This window comes from Tympanuchus pallidicinctus, unplaced genomic scaffold (genome assembly GCF_026119805.1).
Source record: "Tympanuchus pallidicinctus isolate F22 unplaced genomic scaffold, pur_lepc_1.0 scaffold1, whole genome shotgun sequence".
In the NCBI taxonomy this organism is placed as follows: Eukaryota; Metazoa; Chordata; class Aves; order Galliformes; family Phasianidae; genus Tympanuchus; species Tympanuchus pallidicinctus.
The window spans coordinates 80,775,228-80,801,458 of NW_026294618.1; the positions used below are offsets into that span (position 1 = coordinate 80,775,228).

The 26,231-nt window shown below is 33.4% G+C and overlaps 1 protein-coding gene across 1 annotated transcript in view; it reads right to left on the reverse strand.

The window, feature by feature from the left end:
- Window positions 1-26,231, reverse strand: part of KIF6 (kinesin family member 6) — a 138,051-nt gene that overhangs the window by 66,404 nt on the left and 45,416 nt on the right. Inside the window, exons 11-13 of the mRNA XM_052686505.1 lie at window positions 24,730-24,835; window positions 23,746-23,887; window positions 21,556-21,768 (exon numbers count right to left, since the gene is read on the reverse strand). Of these exons, the coding sequence (XP_052542465.1) occupies window positions 21,556-21,768; window positions 23,746-23,887; window positions 24,730-24,835 (461 nt within the window). The remainder of the gene's footprint in view (window positions 1-21,555; window positions 21,769-23,745; window positions 23,888-24,729; window positions 24,836-26,231) is intronic.

A 26,231-nucleotide genomic window follows, 5' to 3' on the forward strand; every position in this document is an offset into this window, starting at 1 on the left:
CATGTAAGTGCTAATCTTACTTTGCTCTTGAGTACTGTGTCCAATTCTCCCATATACCAGAGGCCTGGACAAACTGGAGAGAGTCCAATGAAGGTCCACAAAGATAATGAAGTGATTTGAGAATTTCTCCTGTGTAGAAACATTAAGAAAGCTGGAATTGTTTAGCTTAGAAGAGAGAAGGCTCAGGGACCTTATCAGTGTACATAAAAATCTTAAGTGAGGAGGTAATGAAGGTGGAACTACACTTCCTTCACAGTTATCCAGTGCCAGGTCAAAAGGCAATGATCACAAACATGAACACAAGTTCCCTCTGAACATCAAGAAACACATTTTTAGTACATGAGTGACTGAGCACTGGCACAGGTTGCCTGGAGAGGTTGTGGAATCTCTCCTTGGAGATATTCAAAAGCTACTTGGATATGGTCCTGGGCAGCCTGCTCTAGGTGGATTTGCTTGAGCAGTGGGGTTAGGCAAGATTACATCTGAAAGTCCCTTCCATAGAATCCATTCTGTGATTCTATGGTCTTTGTCATTAAGACCTGTCTGCAGCCATAAAACATGCTAGATAGTAGATATATACACCTGAAACAAACACCCCCAAATATTTTATCAAGTACTTCTAATTTTTAGTTAACAAGATGAAATTCTTGAAGTTACAACGTATGACCAGAAAAAAGAGAAGACAAGGTCTTAAGTCCTCATAAATAGGAGGATCTATTAGGTGAAAACCACGCAGTTATTTCTCAGAAGGGAAACATTCAGAAATGTCTTGATCCTCGAGATTCCCCAACTTTTTTTTCTTTTCTTTTCTTTTTTTTTTTTTTTTTAATGTCCATATGTTTGAGTTAGGTACACTAGAAAGGCAAATTATTTGCTCCCCATAAAATACCAAAAGAAATAGTATACTTTGCCAAGCTTTCCAAGAAACTAAGCAGGCAAAGATCAATGCAAAAATCTTAGTTAAGAAAAACTAATTGCAACTTTCAACATCATCTCAAAGTCTACAAATTGCTACCTAAAACACTGATATCCACAGGATTACTTATAACTGCGAGATCATTTTTATTCCTATCATGTGATTGTTTTGACAGTCTTATAATACAAGATATTCATGTCTCAATTCCACTATACTGCTTACAATGTTGCTTCCAAATTTCTCACCTTTGATGGTTACAATCCTAACTTTTTTCAGAATATTCATTTGCACATCACATTGATTTGATTTTATAACTATTAAGTACCAAATATAATCTCTGTTTGGTATTTACTCCAAATGTTTTCATAATTCATATTTCCATATAACTTTCATTTAAAGAGGCAAAGATTTATCTTTGTTTTAAAATATTTCCACTTTCTTAAAAAGTCTCTTTTTGCCTTTAGTAACAAAATCTCCAATATTAAAACACTTACAAATTTAATAAGTAAACACCTTATTCTTGAGCTCAGTGTTTACAACAGAAAACATGACCATTCTTCAGACCAATTCTGAAGAAAAAGCTTTCCCCACCCACAACGGAATGTGATATCCTCTTTTCTTCATCTGATTAAAAACTGTTTTAATACCATGAGCACAATCACGCTTAAAGTACATCATGCAGCAGTATCAAGTATTTGGCTTAAATCTATACAGATCTAGTCTGCTGCATAACTCTTGAGCAAGCATTTAGGTTAGTTAGCTACACTCTATCTTTGAGAAGAATTTATAAAATATCTTACTGCTCGATCATGCTTTCCTTTGCATTCTGTCCCAAAACCATTGTTTAGGAGTCAACATAGTTCAAGAGTGGAATATTAACTAAAGATATTGCTGTCCAACTTCACTTTTTGAATGAGGGTACTACGCACACTGTATTCATTGGTCACATACTGTCATCATACACATCCACTCGAGAGCTACGTGCTATGCTCTTTCAGTGTTACATCTGGACATTGCCTTTCAGAGTAGATGGTCTAAATGTTATTTTCCCAATGAAGACAATTTCCATCGCTTCATTTCAATTACAATTAAATACCCTTACTTTACCTTTACTTACATCTTCTTTGTTGAAAACTGGCATAGAATTCCCAGTATATATTAATTTTTGGAATTACAACAACCTCATGAACAATTTTCTTCTTCGGTTTGGTTTAGTCTTTGTTACTCCTGCTATCTGAAGTATACCAGTAGTAAATAATGAACATGGCTCTACAATATAAATTATGCCAAAGACAAAGCAGCTATGGTGGGATAGAAAAAGTAAGGTCCACTGGATAACACACCAATAAGGAACCTCTCACTTTCACATTTATATGTGTTCTGCCAAAAAAAAAAAAAAAAAAATTGAAGTAACTCCCTACAAAATAAAAATGTAACATAAAAGTCCTTTAGTTTCAGACTTTGAGACTACTATATGTTGTCAGGCATCAAACTTTTACAATAATGGGACATAAAACAGGTGGACATCTGTTTAAAAATCACAGTTCTGCCAATCTTACAACTGAGACTATAGGCTATATAGAAAACTATTCCAGTAAATGAAGAGTACATTACTGGTTTTGACAAGACAAAATTTTTAACGTATAAGAATGTCCTTTCCACATGAGAATTTCAACCATAGATGTATATCACATACTTACTGAAGAATTTTGCTGTCATAGTTTCACAGAAGAAAAGGTTCAGAGAAAACTTTCCAGCCACTTATCCCCAGTTCTTTGCCACACTGGCTAGCAGAATTGTTAATACATGTGCTAACTGTTCTTAGTCAAAATTCACTTTAGATAGCCAATTTTTGTGAATCTAGTAAAACCCAGAGAGGTGAACAGAGGAGAAGCAGTAGGTCTGGCAAGTATCAACAGTCAGGGATAGTAACTTGACATGGAAATAGGGATGTGTCTTAAACTTCAAGGAAGGCTGTGAGTAGGAGCCATATGTTGGACATAAATTGGACTACATGCAAGAGAAATAAACTCCAGCTGTATGTTTCTTTTGCCATTCTTCCAATATGGCTCTGACTCAAGAAATTCTAAGACAGAATTGTGGCATTCTTTACATAAAAGTTCACAGGCAACTCAAAAATTTTATATACATCTTTCTATTTTAATACAAAATACAGTCAGATTCTGCTAATATGTCAATAGGTACAGAGAAAGAATCATATACACTGAATGGAAAATATGTTTTTGTCACAAACACAGTAATTGGCAACAACAAAGAAAAATATATCAGACTGAAATATTGTCCAAAGCACTTTCATAAAATAAATGCCTTACAAAAATGAGGACAGTCCACCAAGTATTGGAATTCTAAAGTCAGCAGCAGAGTTGCACAAATGCAAAGGATCTGATACAAGGATTGTTTTAAGCACAATAGAGTTTGAAGTTTCCCTTTACCCATTGTTAGCATTACCAGAGTTAGCTGCTTTCTGAACAAGGTGGTGGGTTTTGGAAAAGGATAAAGTACAGGCTGGAATTTGTATACACAGGAAAGATGATAGTTTGTTGCACTCAGTTTTTATATGTTTTACAATGTTTTACTAGTTGATAAATAATTCTTCTATTTTACAGGGTGATAGGTGTTTTTTTTAAAAAAAAAAATTCTACAATATTTTAGGCTTTAGAAAAGCATTTTTTTTTTTTTCTTCTGGTTATATAAATGAACAGATAACTATTTTTACAGGGTAACCATTAATGTACTTCTAACCTCCTAACCTGACAACAAAGATGCTATTGTATGGCAGCATGCACCAGTATCTCTCTTTAGGTACCTCTGCTTGGTATGACAGCATCTCTGCCCTGGCAATATCAAAGCAGAGATTAAAAAGAATCATTCTAAAGCCAAAGCACTACTGCAGAAACCTAACTGTGCAGATGTAATATTTTCTTAGTATAATACACAATGCAGAGAATACTCAACACATGCAACTTCCTGCTTCAGGGTAGTTAAAAAAACTGAGTTCATTAAAATACAAGAAACTAAACACTTATGTGTTTGAGTGAAGGACGGAAGGAAGTTGCACTAAGGTATTACCAGAATCAACTGGGTTACCATCCAATCCTACATATCACCTAAATGCCTCTTTAAACTTCTGTGAATTCAAGCCATGCGTAAACTATGAGCATAGAACTTCCTTAACTCTAGACTAAAAAATAGTATGTGGTAGCATTATAGTGTCTCTAGATTGTCTGGAAAAAAACACTTGAGTAATTTCATGTACATTATACAAATATTTCTGGAATTCAAGTAAATACCCTTGGGCACAAGGCACTTATCACGGAAAATTCAAAAACATTCTTAAAAAAACAACCAACAGGATTTTAACAACACATCTGATAAGTAAAAGTAATGTTTATAACTCTCTAAGGCTTAAAATGAAGATGTAATATAACACACGAAAGCTAAATTTCTCAACCAGTATGACCACTATTCCTGAAACCTCACCATGATGCAATTAATTCAACTTTTAATGAAGTTTCCATCATAAATTGACCCCAAAGGCAGGAAGTGCTTTCTAACCTGTACTTATGGGTTGCTGTAGTCTACCCTACTAACAGTAAGTCCTGCTGTCATAACAGTAAATATTCATATTCAGCAAAATAATGGTTCCTCCTCTTTATGTTCAGCAACCTTTCCTGATGAAATATAAGTCGGCAACAATTTGATACTGCAGTGTGGTAAAATACAGCCTATGATTTAGCAACATCTATTTGTTTAAAATAATTCACATTTGTTTTCCAGAAACCTATTAGTGCATTGTTAGCAATTTCTTGTCCATTTCAGTTTTTGCCCTATTAATGTATGACTGCTGTATAAAAAGTATTTAATGTTTTACATTCCACAAGACCATGAAAAACTGTAGTGGTTACAGATCACTTATTAGATGGATATCTATGCTATTTAATTTATGCTATTTAATTACACAGTTCAAAAGTGATTTTCAAAGCTACATTCCTTAACCTACAAATGATATTGCACTGGCACTTTCTTCATCCTCAGGTACACTAATAGGAATACTTTTCAGAGAGATAGCTGACGTCATATGTACATACACATATAGGTAAGAATGCAGATGCACTTGCCTTTCTCCTCAAACTGAACACTTAAGAAAAACAACATTCTTTCAATATTACTAGGTAGCCTTCATTATTTAAAAAGTAATTTTCTCATGTAAAAATATATATACAATGGCACTATAATTTCAAGTGCATTTCATGCCATCACTAAAAAAAGTGCTCTGCAGATTCTACTCATTTTTAGCTGCAGTTATTCTTACTAGTCTCCACAGCATACAAAGAGAAAAAAGTAGAAAGATAATTATCCTTACGTTTTTTAACAAACTGAGACGAAAAGTCAAGTAATCTTCTGTGTTCTCATGCTTCTACTCGTATTTAATTTCTGTGTTTCTAAAAGCTAGCTTAATCAAAATCGATGGCATTCTTGTCCAGCGATACCAATGACAAAGCTAACTGCTCACATTGACAGGACACACCTATTGTCTCTCTCTGACTCAAAATAGTACACAGGTTTTCCAAAAATTTATGTAGTGTCAATAGCTTTATTAGGGGACTTCATTTCAGAAAAATTATTCAAAATATTTGAGTAAAATAACATATTGCATGAATGCAATTCCCATCTCCCAATTCCTTTTTAATTAACATTTCTAACCTCTTGAACTATACGATGAACATAGAATGAAGGATCAAAAGAAAACTTTCACACTGCTACACTCTGTAGCTCAAATCTACTTAAGTCAAGACAGAATTAAGAATGTTTTTGCTGCTTGCAAATCTATGTTCTGCAAATCTATCATTAGAAAGTTTCCTAATTTTTTTCTGAATGCCAAGAACATTATGTTTTTCAGCAGCTTTAAACTTATTTTCCTTGAGATCAAAACGAGACAACATATTATGGAAATTCCACGTCACAAGTTTAATTCAATATTAAATGTAATGTACCTTAGAGCCAAGAGGACACTCATAATAGGCTTCAGTTAATGAAATAAACTTGCCTAAGTTTTTCTTTCAGTATTCCCCTAAGTAAACTAGTCCTAACACATCTAATAAAAAACTTTAACATTCACCTATTTCTGAATAGCATTTATAACTGTTGTCTACTTCTTTCTGTACACTGAAAAATTAAAGAAAATTTCTCAAATATTTAGAAAAGTTTATTTCCAGAGCTAAAGCTGACATACATAGAAGAAAAATATAATCATTCTACTAAGAGGAAGTTTCTCAGTCCATGATGAGTACCTAACTCTTCTTTTACTCAGCAAGTAGCAATATCAGTGTATGAAATACACTTCATGTAGATTACTCTTGGAAGTTACAATACATAACAGACATACTGTACCAAGAACTCCTCACCTGTGATTGTGTAGAAGTTTAAGCAGCCAACATAATCTAGATTTTTCACAAAACTACCCAAACAAATTAACTACCAATAAATAGAAGTAATTTCAAGAACAAATGTGTTACAGAATAAAGGCTTCCAAAGCTTTGTATCGGTCTCTGCTTTTAATTCACTCTTACTTTCACAAATCATTCAATCTTCTCCTTGATGTCAGAAAAACAAGACTTTGCACTTACAGATAGCCTTTGAACATGACATTTCAAAGCAATCTTGAAAGATAAGCTGCTCAAATTTATTTTACAATTGAGGAAACTGGTTCAGAGAGGTGAGATCACTTGCACAAGTTCACAATCTTACTAAAAAATAAGACTAAAATAAAAAACAGATGCCCTGTATCCCAGTCTGCATCCCAGGGAACATATTCAATGCAACGTATTGCTTCCATAATGTAATGGAAAGCTGTTTTTTTAATTAATAATTTAGATACTATCTCAGCAGAAACATGCAAACAATAGTGAACACAATGAAAAACCATGATAAACAAAAAGAAAGTTTCTAGTCAGCTAAAAAACTTACTCAGACAATATATTTATCACATATATTCAGTAAGAAATCAGAAACATAGTAAGCTAATTATTAACAGAAGACTATACATTATTTAGGAAATATTCTTAGTAAAAAGTGCAATTTATTTAGAAACACAAGGAGTGGTGCAAGTACTCAGTGAAACCAACTGTAAGGAAGACAGCTGTTAGAAGTTTTAAAGTGACAATAGAGTACTTACAGAAAAAATGAACACTGTAAAATGATAGGAGAACTAAAACAGCAGGTGGTTGCCTTAAGAATATAATATTGAAAGAAATATGAAAAAAGAGAACAGGAAGGAAAATCTCCGTCCAGTCAAAGTTACAGTCCTCATCATTTATGATGTAATACGTATGCACACTAAGAAAGGTGTATGCTGTGACTTTCCTTGCTTTTTTAAATTATTGCATTGAACCAGTTCAGAAGTTTTTTTCCATTGTGCCTGCACTCATTAGAAGTGATTTTTAAAGAGTTTAAAACATTACATGTAATCAACAGTTTTACTAAGTTGTTTCAGATACAGTCTACTAATACCCAACTGAATAAATTAGAAGGTATATCAGTAATTCTCCACAACTTGTATATTTTGTATCTTTCTCTGACATTAAAATTTCTTCCGAATCACAAATGTTTACTTTCCTCTCTAAACTTAGGATTTTTCAATATTATTTCTAAGAAAATGGTAATATTTCAAGTTTCCTATCTGACTCATTACAATGTGACTCATTACTATTGCATATTTTAACATACAGTTATTTCTGAAATAGTCCCTAGTTTGATAAAATGATTTAAAAAATCATTTAACACAAGTCAACTATTGATCTACTGCTTTTCAAACAGCTGAAAAAATAATCTATGATTTGACCTTAAGAGTATGAGCACAAGAATATGAAGAGTGTGCTTATATTATAAGTAGTCATCCAGCACTATAAGAAAGATTGAAGTAATTGTTATTGAAATACTCAGGGTATTAGCTTGGAGACAGCAGGAGAAAAGAGAAGGAAATAACATATTCAAAATCAGCAAGGTAGACTAGAAAAAAAATGAATTTACTACAGAATAAGAAATAAATACTACCTGACTAGACAGATAAAATCGATATTTTTAGTATTTTATTATGTTACGTCAATTCAAATCTCCTTTTAGACTGAAAATAATATGACAACATTTCTCCTCTTTCAATTTTTCTGGTTTTCACAGTAATAAATGTAAGTTTCACTAAACCTCCAGTAGGAAATATGCACCTATAACCTGTGTGGTCATACAGCATATACTTACACTGTGCCTGCTTTACAACTGCCTTACCAATAAGCACTAAATGCAGTTATAGTCAGACTTTTTTTTATAGTATTATTACATGAAGAAGTTAGTAATTTGAAAATATTAAGTTACATGATGGTTTTCTGACTGTACATAAAAAAATGAGTTTAATAATCTGGGCAATCCAATTTTCTGAAACTTTTAGTGATCTTTCATCTGTCCTTTAACATCCCTCTTTTCACTTTCTTTTTTCAAGCCTGCATTTTGCAAAAATGCAGATTCCAGGAAATGAAGTTACTTGTTTGGATACAACTGCCAAAGCCACTTCCTGTACGCATTTGGCAGAAATGTTTAGGTAAAAAAAAGCCTTATGACATTTTTCAATCCAACCAAGATGGGCATTCCATTCAGCCACACAAAAACTCAATTTAGCCCCAGAATGGTATGCCAGTGTTGTATATCTGAGTTCTCAAAGTATTACAGTCCAGTAGTAATAAATTCAATTTTACATATATGTCAGGAAAAACAACATCAAACAGGTTCCAAGCAACAAACAAACTATTGCATCAATGATCTGCTATCAGAGATAACTCCATTTTGGTATTTTGCTATTTCCCCTTTTGCTGTCTCTACTGCCTGACATGTGAATGCAGCGCAAAGAATAACTGATGTGAAGTCTGCAGAGAGCTCACTGATTGTAACATGGCTAACACAGTCATTGTTTTATTTAGCATTGATGTCATTACCATTACCAGCAGATGAAAAAGGATGATGATAGGAATGGTTTGATTGTTGGATTTTGTTAACCAGGCCTTACAAGTCCAACCTGATAGTTTTATTTATTTTCTGTCCTTTTTTTATATGTATAAAAACATATATACAAAAAAGCTTTATTACTTATGTACATTAATTATATCATACATGTGATCCGAAACAATTTCTATTCACTCAATGCAGCAAAAGGTTTGGACACCCTTCTTATACAACCTCTCACTAAAAATTTCCTGAAGAGGCTACAATTAGATACACAGGAGTTTAAATTGCATCTCTTCTCTCTCCAGCTCCCTTAACTTAAAAAAGTTCCATAAAATCTAAAGTGTGTCAGAGCTTTTGTTTGACCTTTAGGTTCCCACTTGGTAGTTAATAGTTAAATTAAGGAAGGGAAAAGGTCACTTCAACTACTTTTTTAATTTAATTTTGTGTCATTTCAAAACACATTACCATCTCTTGATGGTCATTTTCCATTAAATCATTTCACACTTTGTTCCATAGTAAGTCTTGCTTCCTTCCTTTCTAGGAATACAGTCTCTCTTGCTCCTTGTTTCATTCTCAGATTCACTGGGAACACATCTTACATCACACATCCTTGTCCTTTCCAACCCAAGTTATCTAAACCAAGTCCTATACACTCCAGACCTTCAATCCTCTTTTTACCTCTTTTAAGATTTTCTCCTTCTTTCTTTGAAACCCTTTCCACTACTTTAGATATTATCATAAGAATTTAAATCTCAGCTAGTGCTTTAGGGAATCCCGGCTAATAAATCAATCCTGTTTGGCCATACAAGGATGCAATGAACCTTGTAGCTGTCTTTGACCTGTTCTACGTGCTCACCCTGTTTCCATTTAACAGTTTCAGCTTTGTAGAATATGCCCCAAACTCTAGGCCCCTACAGTAGAAGGAATTAAAGGTATCTTGTGATATCCTTTTGAAGCTAAGTGGATGTTTTGCTGATAAGGCCCTGACCTGGTAGAACACGACTGCCCAGAAAACAAGTATGTAAAATGTTCAGCTTTAAATAAGAAAGGAGTTACAATTTTAAATATGTACCTGGTTCTTGAGAAGGAAAATGGTAATGTTACATACATAGAAGTATTGTTAGTATAATTGCAACTAAAAACTGGAAGGAATATTTTATCTTGCATTTTAGCACTTTGATTAAACACCAGATATTAGATTCCAGCATGAAAACAGATGGACCCAGAAGTCATCGCACAACAGTTGTGTGGGTTTTTGTAACTTCCTGTGGAGAATCTGACACTGCAACTGTGGTATGTATTTCCAGCACTTTTATGCTTAGGAAAAGGTACTCCTATTAGTTTTGGTAGTGGCACAGGAAGGCGTTCTTTAAATATGCATGTCCGGGTTGTAATTTAAACTACTGCTATGATACTTTCTTTCTTTGAGGAATACAAAGTTTCACAGCACAAACAAGTGCTTTCAGCAATTTAGAAGTTGGAAATGACAAGGACTTCAGACAAAAAAAATTCTCTAAGCTTTTTCTATATAGTTTTTTCAATAACAAAAGAAGGTTTGGAAATTCTAACATAGAAGAAATACAATAAGGTTATACAACCTGGTAAGAAAAAAACATAAAAATGCTCCAGATTTTCAATGAAAAATCTTACAAATCTGTATTTAAGAAAAGCATAAATTACATCCACAAATTTACTGTAAAAGATGCCAAGATGTCAGCTGTCCCTTCTATAGAGAAAATTATTAAAGCTATAGACATAATTTCAAACTACCGCTGTGGTAAACCAGGCTGTACATTTCTACTCTCTATACTGAGACAAATGCAAAAACTGGTTTGGTTCCTATTGAAGAATAAACAAAAGAGATCCATTTCTTCCTAAAATGCATTCAAATATATATTATAAATACAAAAATAAGTTAACCTCTCAATTCAGATTTTTATAAAAGTTTGTTTTTAGTTCCAGTAGGCTAAACTTACATTCTTAAAAACTTTTAACTCAAGGTACCAGAAAGTCTAAAATGTAAGCAGAAATGGGAGTTACAATGAAACAGGTATAAGAAAATGAAGCATAGAAGGCATAAAACATGGTACAGACAGCATCAGGTTTATAGATGTCTTTCCTATGTTAATTTTGCTTAGAGTTGAAACTTTTAAATACTTCTAAAGAATAGTTTTTGAGCTGTCCACTCTCTGGAGGAATTACAGAATGACAATAAACACTAAAACCATTAAGACTGCAATAGTAATCAAGTTCAGCAGCATCGAGGCAGCAGTAGCCCAATGGTCAGGAGATAACCAAGTCAACAAGCCTTGAAATTACATACCAAATACAAAAGCAATTCTGAAACTTACAACAGAAAATTGACATTACAGTTGGACATTAGAATATACAGTAAAAAATGAAATTTATCTTAATTTGAATACAGGTCTGGTATAAGACTGGAAATCAGATAAGGTGCCCACATTACATAAATATTTACATAGTATAATACATAGTATCATTAGGGAAAAAACAAACTCTCTTAACAAATGCCTTGCTTAACAGTTAGCAAATGATTCACCACTCCAAGTCATTTTTACAAGGAAAACTAGTTTGGGAGAGAAAATAAATCATAAGCACTGTAGCATGATTTTAAAAGTAGACGTCTTAGAGCTTTGTTATGTTAGGTACCATCCTTCGGTATTCAGTCAGATACATGGTTTGAAGAACTGAGATAACTGGTAAACATAAGATTTAGTTATAATACTTCAGTTACAGAGTGACCATAATCACTTATACTTGCTTTCATACAGGTTCTCAAAGAATCATTTTAGCTCTGTCTATAACTTTCTATTATGTAAGCAATACAACTTTCAGATTTGCTTTACAGTAGAGTTAGATCGGCTCCTACCTGACCCGGGGAATGACTGAAGACTATTTTCAGTATAGGTCAGTAGACCACTATGCATCTGCATAGAAATATCTGAAGGTTAAGCCAAAAGGAAAAACTTCTAGTCTTTTCTATTACCCACATGCATAGGCAATGTGCATGTAGTGGCTCCATTAAGAAAACACTGTAGTTTCTTGAGTTTGATGTTCTTAATTATGAGAATATGGAAGACATTTCACAGATGTATTTGCCAAATTGAAAGTCAACAGATAAAGCAAATAAATCTCAATTCAAGTATGCAGAAACTTTCAGGAGCAGGTTTTCCTCTAAAATATCAAGAGTTGAAGATGGTCACTCACAGAAAGTAAAAATATCCTCAAGAATTTAGTCTAAAGAATCCAATATCACTTTTAGGCAGCCAAAATGGCTAATGAATCAGGAAGTTGAAAAGATTTGAAACAGTAGAGAATTTCCAGGGAACAGTAGGTTACATTTCAGCAGACTAATGTGGATAAGAGAACAGTAAACTAGCGTAAAAAATACTCCCCATCTAAGCAGACTGATAGGAAAGCTCTAAAAACTGCCAAAAGCATCTTTAACAAGCTTCCAAACATACGTTCCACATCAGAAGAAATTCCAAGCTGAGAAAATGAGAGAAAAACACAATGAGCATCTTAGACAAACCAGAAATCGTTTGTAAAACCAAATAAACATGTAGGAAAAAAAATTTTGACAGCCTATAGTAGTAAGTGGTTTACATAACAGCACTTTCTGTATAAGATAATAAAGTTTCCATGCTTCCAATAAATCAATGAAAGTACTGCTTACTTTCATTAAATCCTTACATATCACCAAATTTGCCTTTGATGTTGCAAATGGAGATCTAGCCCCAAAAAAGCAAAATCTGGACTTCATCTCCTTAAAAAACAAAACAAAACGAACAAACAAAAAAACAAAAAAACAAACACCACCCTCTACATTCATATTTATAAACAGTTGAGAACAAAAATCCTAACAGAACTTCAGCATGAAATGCCAATTGCAAGAATTCCTGTAAATTTACATCTTAAGCACACATTGATATTTATTTGTAACAAAAAATAATCTTTTTTTTTTTGTTGCTTACAAGGACATTTCTAGAGACTATCACTTCTTAATCCATTTATTTTTAACTTCTCACTAATCTCAGCAAGTTCAGTTCAAAGTCCTTTCTCAAGCAAAACTCACAGTGGATTTACTGTGGATTCAGACAAAATAAATTTTTTGGAAGTACAATCAGAGTAGTGCAATCAAATGTACTTTTCACAGAATCACATAATCATAGGTGATCATAGGTACAGACCTCTGGTAATCAAGTTCAACTCCTCCGCCAAAGCATGTTCCCCACAGTAGATTTTACAGGAAAGCATCCAAACACGGATATCTCCAGAGATTCCATCACCTCTCTGCACAGCCTGTTCTAATGTTCTGTCACCCTTTTAAAGAAAGCTATTTTATTCTGGAAAGTACTTGTAGATTGATAAGGGAAATGAAACATTATCTTGAAGTTCCTTGTCTTTCATGAAATGAGGAACCTGGAACTGGATACAGTACTCCAGATGTAGCCTCACTAGTGCAGAGCAGAAGGAGAGGATAACTTCCCTCAGTCAGCTGACCATACTCTTTTTTAATGTTCCCTGGGATACCATAGGTCTTCTCAGTTACAAAGTCACACTGCTGGCTCACAGTCGACCTATAGTCCACCAGTACATCTAGGTCCTTCTAGCATCAAGTGAGTGGAGCCAGACTCTTTTTGGTGGCACCCAGTGACAGGATGAAGGGCAAAAGGCACAAACTAATGCAGAAAGTTTTATCTGAACATGAGAAAAAAAAAATTCTGTGAGGGTGACAGAGCACTGCAACAGGTTGCCCATGGAGATTGTGGAGTCTCCTTCTCTGGAGATGTTCAGGTGGGCTCTAAATATTTGTTCAATCTTCATGTAGGAAACATGCTTTGTCAGGGAGTTTGGATAGACGAACTCCAGAGGCCCCTTCCAACCCCAGTAGTTCTGTGAATTGGAGCAATGTATGTTAATATGGTGACTCAAAATACCAGAAAATAACTTTGTTAAACTTATCAGAAGTATAGCATCATAAAACTTTCAAAATTTCTTATCAGTAGCAGTGCAAAATTCAACTACATCTAAGCTGGTAGAAGTTCAGCTTGAGAATGAATTGGAATATGTGTTTTTACCTGGTCTTGTAACAGGAGACATATTCTATTCTGAGGAATGAGGAGTATCAGGAATAAGCCTGAGTAATGTTTGAAGTACATCAGTGTGCTTCGTTGATGATTAAAAAGCATTAAAATGGGTACATCTGTTTGGTGACAAACTCAGTCATGAGCACAGAGCCAGAATATTTGTCCCCAGCTAGCTACTACAGTACCTGCAAACGATCCCAAGACATATGCATGTGTAGTAGACAGTTTCCCTAGTGGACTGAAACCTTTTCTTGAACAAAGGACACAGAATAGATTATGATGGAAAATCTCAGTCAATCCTCTCCAGTAGGGAGTTTTCTGTGGGTTTTCCAACAATAGAAGGAAGCATTTCCCCCAGATTATTACATAAATACATGAAAGAGCCAAGATAAATATTTTGAGAAGTCTAAATACAAGATGAAAATATTTAGCTTACAGAACTGAACAGTTGGTGTGTTATCATCACTACTGTCCCACTGTTCATAATCACCATCTGTTTATAGAAAGCATCTCTCACCTCTCATTTTAAAGTCAACTTGTCAGCCCTTCAGGAGAAATTTTTTTTTCTACATGCTTGCAAACTGCCAAGTGAAAAGCAATATTCAATTCTGACTGAGTTGCATAGCAAATAATTTCTCCACCAAACACTAAAATATCCTCACAGCTTCTCAGTTAAAGATACAGGAAATGGCTAAAAATGACCAGAACGTGATCCTAATAAAGTCTTTTGTAAGCGTAAAACAATTCCTCTAAAGATCATCAGCATAAACAACCACTGGAAACTATCACTACAATTTATTTTGTTCTTTGAATGTCACAATATTAGCTCTGTTTTCTGGCAACAAAAATGTTTGAACTTCAGTAGAAAGAAATTCAGCAGGAGGAAAAATGATATACATATCTTCCACTGACAGAGTTATGTTACAAGCAAGCAGAAGACAGATCTATTTTAAAATAGGACTCACTTGCACAAGAAAAGTGATATAAAGTGACAAGAGTCAAAATGCAACAGAACGTTTACCACCCCAATGACATATGACGAAGTCAGATTTTCTTGCTTTATTCATTGATTTATCCTGAAACTACTTATTTGTAAAAGTGACACAATCTCCTGAGAAAGACCATAAGCAACTCTGTGTGTGAAATCCTAAACATAAGATCTCTTCTAGTTGTGGATTATGAATAACAACAAAACTGCAGTATAGATTTTACAATAAGGTGAATTACTAAAAATAAGTGTTGAAGCCTTTGTAAAACTCAAGTTATTATGCTACTATCTTTGCATTGTCTGGAATGTTCATCTGAAACAGATTAAATTCACAGGCAGAGAGATATGCTTTTTTCAGATTCATAAAAGGTAGCATGATGCAGTAAATAATAGCAATCAACCAGCACAACTACTGAGTATATTAAAACATTCTGCACTCTTACTCATATAGTTACGGATCTATAATTTAGAGTGTTCTATGATTAAAATGGGTACTGAAAATTAAGTTCTCCTTTTTCACAGTACTTGGACTAAGATAAAAAGCTCTAGTCTGCTCACTGTAAGCTAATTGTCTTATACAATCTGTAAAACACCCTCAGTGATAGGAGCTGGCTTGCCAAAATAGCAGCAGCAGCAGGCAACCTTCCAACCTAAACAGTGTTGTGCTGCTGCCTTACTAAATCACAGGAGAATGATACCTACCACACCCTCCTAAAAGAAGACTCTTGGGATCCAAGAGCAACAAATCTAACAGCAAGTAAACCGATATAATTTTTAGCTGAAGAATTCAATGTTGTATAGCCCACTGTCCTCAGCGAAACCTAGGACATTACTAGGATGCTGCACTTGTGTACTCCTCTACTCTAATCACCCAGGAGAATACCCTGATACAGGCTATAGTGTATCTGAAGAAATAAAACAATGCACATATCTAATTTCAGTCATTCTGATTAGATTTCCTATTGGTATCAAAACCTATTTTTGATAATAATTTACTAATAATCTCATTTCGAACATGAGCCCTTTATATTTAAATAAGCAGTTAAGAACAGGAAAAACTATTTATAACTTAGTATTTATTAGTAAAAGGTAAATGATATGAGTACCCAAACAAACATTTGGAATGCAAATTTGGGGTATTAGATCTTGTTTGTTTTTATGTTTATAGAGCTACTACCCTCAAAGTCTGCTATTCAGAGTTTCAAGAACACAGAAGATACAGAAAAGACAGAATTTATAGGAATGTAAATAATACAATGCACACATCACATCTTCAAAGTTAGAGTATCTGCATTCAATTTCTTCTGGAAGAATACATACATTCAGTGCAGCACAGACTTAGAAATGTACGGTCATGACCATACAAGTGTAGGATTCTCCCCCATACTTTCAGCTAGTTTCTTTTCAGGAAAAAGGAAATGAGATACAGAATTGGAAAGATGTTACAGACAATGTTGTAAATTGAAATATAAATGATCTGATATGGAAATTGCTTAAATGGTGAATAATAGGTTTAGTATTACATTAAAGGCTCTACTTAGAGTTCTAGCTTGATTCAAGCCTAAGCTCTTTCCCACATCTTTAACAAATCCTTGATGTGTATAATTAACAAGTCATATGCATATAGTCCAAATTGATTTTGAAAGAATGCGTAGCTTCAGGATTATGAATATTACTTGGAGATTTGCAATATGTGAAATTTGAAACTCATACCTCACAAACTTTTCTATTTGTTGAAATGTCAAGACAAACATCAAAGATTGGTCATCATCCAAACTTTCTGAAATATCCATCTCTGTCTGTACAGAACGTAGCAGAAAATCCTCAGCAATACAGTAATTTGAGCTGATATGCTGGTTCCTACGTTATGCGTGAAGGTCACTTGTACATAAACAAGACATCGTTTTCAGAAAGAGAGAGCATAATATCAAGGTGACAACTTGCCAATGCTTCATAGATTCTTAAAGACTAAAGAATAAGCACTGTTACATAAACCACCATTTATACTGGTGATTTGTTGACAAAGTATAACTTTTTTTTTTGCTAACAAAAACTTTGTTATAAGGAAAAAATTCTATTCATTGACTATAATTATGATATCAAATCAAGTAAATTCTTACTTCAAAATTGAAGAATGATACACAGGAAAAGCAGGAGGCAAATTAAAAGTTTTAGGAGCTAAATTAAAAAAAGTTCACAGACTTCGCTACAGGGGAATAGATGCAAGATTATTCTAGTCTAGTATTTCACAGCTAAGTGACAGAAAGACAGCATCAGATAATTCTAACAAATATGTGAAGCACCCACTGTAAAAATCCATGGTATAGATTGCTCTAGTTCTGAATTCTCCTCAATTATCACTGGACTGCAATAAAGCAGAACCCAAATCAAACAGAACTCTTAAGACTTTGTTTTCCTCCTTTCCCTCTTTCATTTCCTCAAGTATTTTGTTTTTTAGACTAAGTTTTTTTCTTTCACATGCACCTCATAATACACAGCTCCTGTCCATTTATCCATCCCTTCAATTAGTAAGCAATTTTAGAGGATAATCATAGAATCATGGAATTGAGTGGGTTGGAAAAGGTGTTCAAGACTGTCAAATCCAACCTCAACCTAACCATACCATCATAGCTAAAACTGGCAATACTAAATAGCTTAAGAGATATTTATGTCAGGATACTAATGAAATGTAAATGCTTATTTGCCAGTTATTGCTGACTTTTGAACTGATTATCACTTTTAGATAAAAAAAAATCATTACAAAATACATAAACAGTATACAGAAGAATAAATCATGAATATGTGAACTAACTATAAAATGATAGTCTAAGATGCTTTTCCTCTGAGCTTTCATAAGCAATTCTAAAACCTATTGATACCACTGATGCTTTTTGTTTAAACAACTCAATTGGAAAACAAAGAAAAAATTAAACTGGGCAACGAAAACCTGCCTAGAGTTATTGCATGCCAAAGTTATTTTATACGGATTTTGAAGTTAACAATTTGTAAACACAAATTGTTAATTTAAACAACTCTGAAATGCAAAGAAAGATACTTGCAAAGAAGGATATTTAACAATTAATACTATTTTAGTTAACCAGCATAGTAACTCCCTAACTTATACAATCCATGCTAATTAGCCAACACAATTTGCTTTTTTTGAGTTGCTGTTTCAATCAAATAGTAAGCACATAGTTAAATCTATTGGTATTTACATAGCTAAAGTTAAATATGTCCTTAGAATCTTGTAAAAATTAGGTTATGAGTGGTTTCTGAAGACCTGGCATGCAGAAGAAAATATTCTTTTCAGAATATTAATAATAAATAATGCTTTTTGCCTATTCATATTTCAAAATTATGTAGTCTGAAATCTAATAATGTATTTTTTCTCATCTTTTAAGACATATGAGTCAATATTTATAATTTCTGGGATTGACAGTATAATTTTCTGAAATTTCTTTAAGTTATATTACAAGGCAATAGTTACTGTAAGTTACTTGTAATGTAGTTACAAGTTACAAGACATTATTTACAAGACAATAATAGAAAAATCAATTATGAGACCTGGTGAGGCCTGCAGTAATTCCCAACTCTTGAGAGCAACATTTCTGTAAGATAGTCTGTACTAAAATTACAATTACTGAAAGTAAACTTCTCAAATCCATACAGAAATTGGGAGGCCAAAAGGTAGGTTTTAACCAAGCATATGCACTTATTTTAATTCTCTTATATCAACTAAGTTATTTTACCACAAATGTTATTAACGTTCATTTCACCAGGTGGTGTTTTTTCAAAACACTTTGCTTAATTGTTGGGTAGAACATTTTTGGATTAATAAAGTCTGCAGCACGTGTCCAGGTCTGAGTTCAAAAGGAAAGAGCTATATCTCAATCATTATCACATATAGCAGACAGCTTTTGGCTGATAGTATACCACTGTATCTTTACACTGCCAAAATTATGCAATAAAAACAGTGATAACCTCTTGAGATCTTATAGTGCATTGCAGCTGAAGATCTCAGATAAAACAGAATGCTTCAAGTAAATGTAGATAAGACTTTTTTTTTTTTTATTAAATGTATGATATTGATCTTACAGTACTATTATAAAAATTAAACTAAAACAGTTCTTAAACTAAAAGAGCAGAAATTCTTAGGTGTTAGGAGGAAATTATTTACTCACAGAGTTGTGAGGCACTGAAACAGGTTGCCTAGAGAAGTTGATGCCACATCCCTGAATGTGTTCAAGGCCACATTAGGTAGAGCTTTGTGCAGAGGGTGATGTCTCCACCCACTACAGGGGAATTAGATGGTCCTTTAGGTCCCTTCCATCCCCAGACATTCTATGATTCTACAATTACTACTTTTTAAATCACGTAATTGACTACAAGCCATAGTTCGGCTTTCTTTTAACTGAATTTGACTCTCAAACATTTTCTCTTCTTTTGACAGACTCTTGGCCTCATTTGAACTACGAACTGATCTGAAAAAAATTTGACTATTCTTCAAGAACTTATGAACATACTACTTTCAATGTGAACATGCACTGAAGCTTGTTATTTTCAGTACTCTAAGAAATCAAACAAAAGAAAGAAAAATATAGTTTATACATTAGTGAAAATGCTGTCATTCTCATAGAGACAAAAGATTGAGAGAGCATGGAAACTTGGTTACATGCTCGCAAAGACAATTGGTCTCCAGAGATAGGGTTTAAGGCATCCTGGTAAGGCTGAATGGGTTGTGCTATTTACATAGTTTCTACTACATTTATTTTTTATTAATTATTTTACATTTGTTACTCTAAAGTATTCCTTGAGAACAATAATGCAAACATTAAGAAATACTTTTTTTTTTTTTTTTTTTTTAAAGCATTACCATTATAACAGCTACACATTACAGAACATTCAAAGTCCTAATGTTGCCAACATTACTGACTAGATTTGCAGCAGAACATCAGGCCCCTCGAAAGATGTGCAGACACATATGGACATTTAGAATAATAAAAAAAAGTTATTATTTATCTGTAGCCCTCAGAGAAATATGGCTGACATTTTTTTTAAATTATTTTTATTAACTGTAAGATGTCCCCTAGGGGAGTGTTCCTCTGTTCACATTTACCATCATGATTGTTGAAGATGCATCGTTTTCATGTCACATAGAATGTGACAGAGTATCAGAACCTGACCCAAAGCAGATTGAAAAGAAGACTGGAAAGAAGGGGATACGTTTACGGCTATTTTCAGAACATTTGTAATCTAATCATACACAAAACTTCTCATCTCAGAACATATTATCTTCTCAGTCCAGACAGACACTTATCTAAACACTCATTATCCCAACATGACGGGAATCAGGTAGATTTACTTCTAGCCAAAGAAGATACTTCATCGTCACAGGTCCTCTGCGCCAACCATATGTCCAAAATAATTATTTTTCAATAAAAAAATCTGGAATGTTTACCTACCATATTTTACAGAACAGTTACAGTATAGTTTGAATAACAAGAAAAAATTGGCGTTACTACTAGATTAAAATCTTTTATCAGTTGCACATATACAAACTTATCTGCTGACAAATGACACTAATGTATATCGAATGGTACTGTTAGCTACCCTAAATGAACACCTTGTCTATCAGTTCAGCTCAATTTTTTTTTTGGAAAGGATATGATTTATAGGATCACATGGTAAATTATTATTTTGAAATACAACAGAATGCAGATTTTGAATTTGTTCATACTTACCAAATCCTTGCTCTAGAAAGGCAGAATTGCAATAGAGCTATTGAAATGCACAAAAGTGTAGCTACCTTTCATTTCTGGAACTAAGACTTCAATTTATTTAATCACTTTTTTTAAAAATAATTGAAATAATCACAATATTTTATTGAAAAGGCTGAATAAAAAAAACCAGACACCTAAATAGTATAGTATAAGCAAAACTATTAATGACAATCACAGAAAGTTTCCAATCCGATATCAGAGATGGAAGCATAATTAATGAAATCTCATTCCACTTGAAAGTAAGATTCCTCTCATAGGTTGTAAGATTACAAAAAAATTGGAAAGAAAAATGTGTTTATTGATGTTTTACTATACTGTGCAATTAATAATGCCTGCACAAAACTTCTTTCAATACCTGCTGTACTGGTTATTTATTTTTTGCTAAAGGTCATTACTTCCAGACTTTCTGGGAAGCCAACTTTTTTTTCCTAGTAATTTTTTATGAGTTACGCTAAAAAAAAATCCTTTTCTGAGAACAAATTTACTTGAAGATTTAAAGTTCTAGAACATAATTTGCATTGTTTTTTTTGGGGGGAGAACTGTACAACAGAAGATTCACATCAGTTTGTTAAAGCCATTATTACCTTGAGAGAACTATAAATTTGTATCCCTGCATTTGTGTATCCAGAATTAGCAGAATACTACTATTACTAAAAATAAAAAAATCCTATTCTGTTATGCATTTGAATAATATGTTGAAAATCATATTTTAATAACCCAATAAATACTCGCTTAATTTACACTAACCTTTAGTTCTGGAAAGAAAAGGCAGCCTGTGAACTGAAGAGCTGAGATCTTTTGCTTCTTTTAGACTAAAAAGTCTTGATGGGTTTTGACTTTCTTCTAAGTTTATAGAATGAGACTGCTTCAATGATGTAGAACCAGCAGAGGCAGCATTGAGCTGAAAAAGAGCCTCTTGTGTTTTCTTTCTCTCATTTTTTAGCATATTTACCAGAATATCTGCAAGATATATTAAGGAAGTAATTAAGAATCTCTTTTCAATAAAACAATTATTTGTTTCTTTAAGACTTTTTTTTTTTTTTTTTTTAAGTACAACAATTCACATTTAGAAGCCTATTTGTGAACATGAATTTAAAGTTAGGAATTTTGTTTGAAATTAAATCCAGCCATCTTAGCTTTTTTCATACAGGAGATTCATCTTTAAAAAGCACTAATTAATTCACAAGTTGAACACAACTGTTGAGCATTTACAGTCAAACAAATGAAAACTCCATTAAGATTGCTGTTGTGTGAGTCCTTTTTTAATTCTTTTAAATTCTATTTAAAGTCTAATAAACAAAGTTTTTTGAAGAAGAGAAACCCTTAACTTACAATTAGGCTGAAAATTATATCACATCTGTAGCCTTTTTATAACAAGAAAGTCTACTAAAATGCAGAACAGCAATTAGCAAATGCATTGTTATATATTTACTAAAAGTATATTTGATATAGATATGTTTTGCTAAGAGCATCAAGGGGTCTTACAGGGAAAATTTTGTGAGCCTTCAACCAAAACCACAGGATTCTTTGTACTGTTGAATTTATTTTATTATGTTATTAATTCTAATCCTCATTAATTTTCTAAATGAACAGAAAAATCTAAGGGAAGATTAATTAGTAAACTGGGTGACAATAATAAAATTCTGTACAGTATAGTTGTTATGATAGCTCTTGGTTTGAAGAACAGTCAAGAAAACCTTGACTATACTTGACTATAAAGCTTTCATGTTTCTCACCACTTTATCACACAAGTCACATTATTAGCTTTTGAACAATGATAGACTGAATTTGATATACAAGAGCTGCAGTGAATGCAATGCCTCTCATTTTACAGTGTTAGCCCATGACATCAGAGGCATATATATATATATATATATCAGTAGTATGGCAGTAGTAGTTGAACCTTCCCACCAGTATTCTGTTACATTTTGTTGCTGTGCAACAAATGGCAGCAGATGGGCAGTCTTGCAAAATGGTATCTGACATGGGAGTGTATATGAAGAAAAAGTGTGTCATTGAATTCTTCCACATGGAAAAAATGACACCTACTGACATTCATTGGCACTTACTGGACATTTATGGAGACTAAACAGTGAAAGTGGGCACAGTGAGGCATTAAGTGGTGCATGTCAGCATTGTTGACAGTGACAGTGGGTCCCCTCCATTGCTGCAGATCTTCACAAGAACAGTATGCAGGTTAGTGTACATTACTGACAAAAATGCATAGATAAGGGTGACTATGATGGAAATAAATATTGCTTTGTAGCTGAGAATTTGCTCTATCGAGTACTGCTATTGTGCTCTTTTTATTCCCATGAATACTATAGCAAATATAATGACATTGCTTTCACTGCAACCTACATACTTGTGTCTGCTGTGAGGCACTGAAATGGACAAAGCACATTTAAGTAGTCTAATATTTTTATATGCAGAAAGCCTTAGCTTTAATTTAATTTTTAAATGCGTGTAAAGAGTATAAGTTTCATATTCATTCAAAAGGTACATAATCCAATAGTCCCCAAAGCAGCACTTCATTTGGCTAAAAATAACACTTACAGGAAATTCTATTCTTTGTAAGGTAATAAATTGATCTTTACATAGCATCAGATTTTCCCATTCTACAAAAATGCCTAATTTGCTTGAGGAGAGTTTTTTAGGCATGGCTTTATTCGCAGTCTTTGGATCTTGGCTGGACCACTCTAAAGCTAAGTGGTGCCTGGATCCAGGATTTTGGTTTGGGTCACAACTGAAATAGAAGCAGGTGTAAAGAAAGGGTCTTGCCACATAAAATTTGGAAACTGAGTAATTGCTTTAACACAGTGGGGTCAATAGAGAGAAACTCATTTCATGCAGCCAACTCCTATCTCACACACAGAGAAACCATTGTAGCCACATCAGCTGAAACCCAAATATTATTTTTTCCCCTGCTAAGGATACTGATCTCATTGTCTCTTTGCTGCAGAAGTTCTTTCATTTTTTTCAATTCCTCTTTTCCTGCTTCTTTGCTAGTGTCTTTTTCTTCACAGATGTGATGCGAGAGCAGCTTTTCATCAGAAACCTTTGAATGATTCTGTCGTAGCTACCAGAAGAAAAAAATAAAATTACTTTCATAACTTTACATCCAGCTATGTATTTACTTTCTCTTGTGACTCACTGGAAAATATGTTGAAAACAATGTCTGTATACATCCTTGAGAGAATAAAATCATGCCACTATATCAAGCTATATGCAAATGTTTGGCATGAGTAGGTGTTCAGAATGAGTTGCATTTGTTGTTTTTCGCTGTTACTATACTTCACATTTACAGTATCCTAAGTGAGACTCCAGTGTTCTGTAGCATCAAGATATTTTCGATATTAACAGTGCAAATAAGACCTAATTATTCAAACACAAATTCAAATCAGGAATGCATGTCTTGTTTTATAATATAACAACATCCCAAAACAGAAAAAGTGTATAATGCCTTCTACTTATTTCTCTATTAACCTCACTGTTCTTTCTACTTCAAGTATATCTTGTTTCCTCAGAGTTGAAGTGCTTACACTAGTAAGATTGTGCAACAGATTCCAGCACATGGTGCTTTAATATTATTTTAATCTTTTGACATAGTTTATAAAAAGTAAAGACATCATAGCATTCTGAATACACAGATACATCAACCCACTTACAAATAACTTACAATGGATTGATTCCAATAACTTACAGTCCTCTCTTACAATTTAGTACAAGTTGTGATTCTTTCACACAATCTTACTGCATTTTTCCAATTAAATTCCAAATTTCTATTAGTTCTTCATGCAATTCACAGTTTTACCATTTTCCATCTCTGAACTATACTGCATCACTTGATTCTTTTAATTGTGAATGTCTTCAACGTACATACAGTACCAGCTGCATCTCTACCTATGTTTAAAGAAATACCTTCAAGTAAGTGAAGCAGTACTTGATCTTGCGCCTATCTGCTCCAACATCCAAAGTAGTTTCAGGATCATTATCTTCCAGAAATGTTTCTATTAATTCATCCAAGCTGAAAAGACGTTTTTAAGAGACAAAAATCACAAAAAACTAGTCAACTCTAAAGTAACGTGTCAAATTCTGATTTACCAAGATGACTGACTTCAGCAGGCTACCTTTTTTTCCCCCCACTGTCCAAGCAATTATGGTAGTTTTTATTGCTGATATTAAAAGCTGGTTTCAATACTGGAGATTCTGTAACTGTGTATCAAAACATACTTGCACGTGCTAATTAATGGTTTTAGAACTAAAGGAAGAAGGATTTCAGGAAGAAATTTGTTTTCTCTCTCTTTTTTTTTTTTTAATACAAATTACAGTTCTTTTTGCCATATCACAATTAAAATGAACTGAAGTCTGTCCTTTCAGAAAACATGGCAACCTGACTTTTAGAGGCTTTGAGTATCAGATTTTTTTAAAGGTGCAGTTATTTGTGTAAAAGAAAAAAAAACATCTTTTATGATACAAGAGTCAGTAAACTTTCATACATAAAAATCACTTTTCCAAAATTTACGTATCATTTCAAGAATTTTTCAGTGTGAAGAGTCAAACAGGAAAAAAAGGGAGGAGGGGAGAGGATATTTGTATACTTCTCTGTACAGGAGGATATTCTTAAACTATTTATAGAAATAAATGAAAATTAGGCCAAAGAATCATGTAAAGTTATAAAACATTTAAGAATTTTATATCTATATCTATTTTTACATCTACAATAACAACTCCAAATATTTTTTCTAGTCAGAACATCAAACACAGAAGTCATTCTCCTATTAAAAAAGGCAGAGTAAAAAAACCCCTTTTTGCAACAAGTTATACAGAGGCTCTTGGTTTTAATTCAGTTACCTTCAACACATGGAAAATAACTCTCTTCTTACCAATCATACTGTACTCAAAGATAGCCACCTAACTTCTGGTCTTCAGTTCTATTGCAGGTAAGTCAATATTAAATCTTTTTCCTCCAACAGAACTGTTTCAAGAATTATGACTAAGTACCAAACTAGAAAAATCTCATAAAATAGCCCAGACATAAAAAATATTGTGCCTAGATAGTCAGGAGGAGCAAGAAATTGCTAACAGAGAACTCCCTACAAAAACTTGCTTTATTTGCCTGTTTAGAGGCATGCATATGTGGCAAAAGGAAGATCATATGAGATCATAAGGTAAACAACAACATCCCTTTCCTAAGGAGTTTTTTCATCTCAGGTATACTGGATAACTGTAAAACACCGGTAATCAAATTTTTTTTTTCTTTATTTCCTCTGGTTCAGCCCTGATGCCATTCCATTGATCTCTCAGATATGTTCTTAGGTATGCGCTTCCTGGAAAAATCATTAGTTATAGTTTCTTTTCAAAAAGCCCCGAGTAATCGATCCTTAAATTTACTAGTGATGAGTTACCACCATCACGTCAAT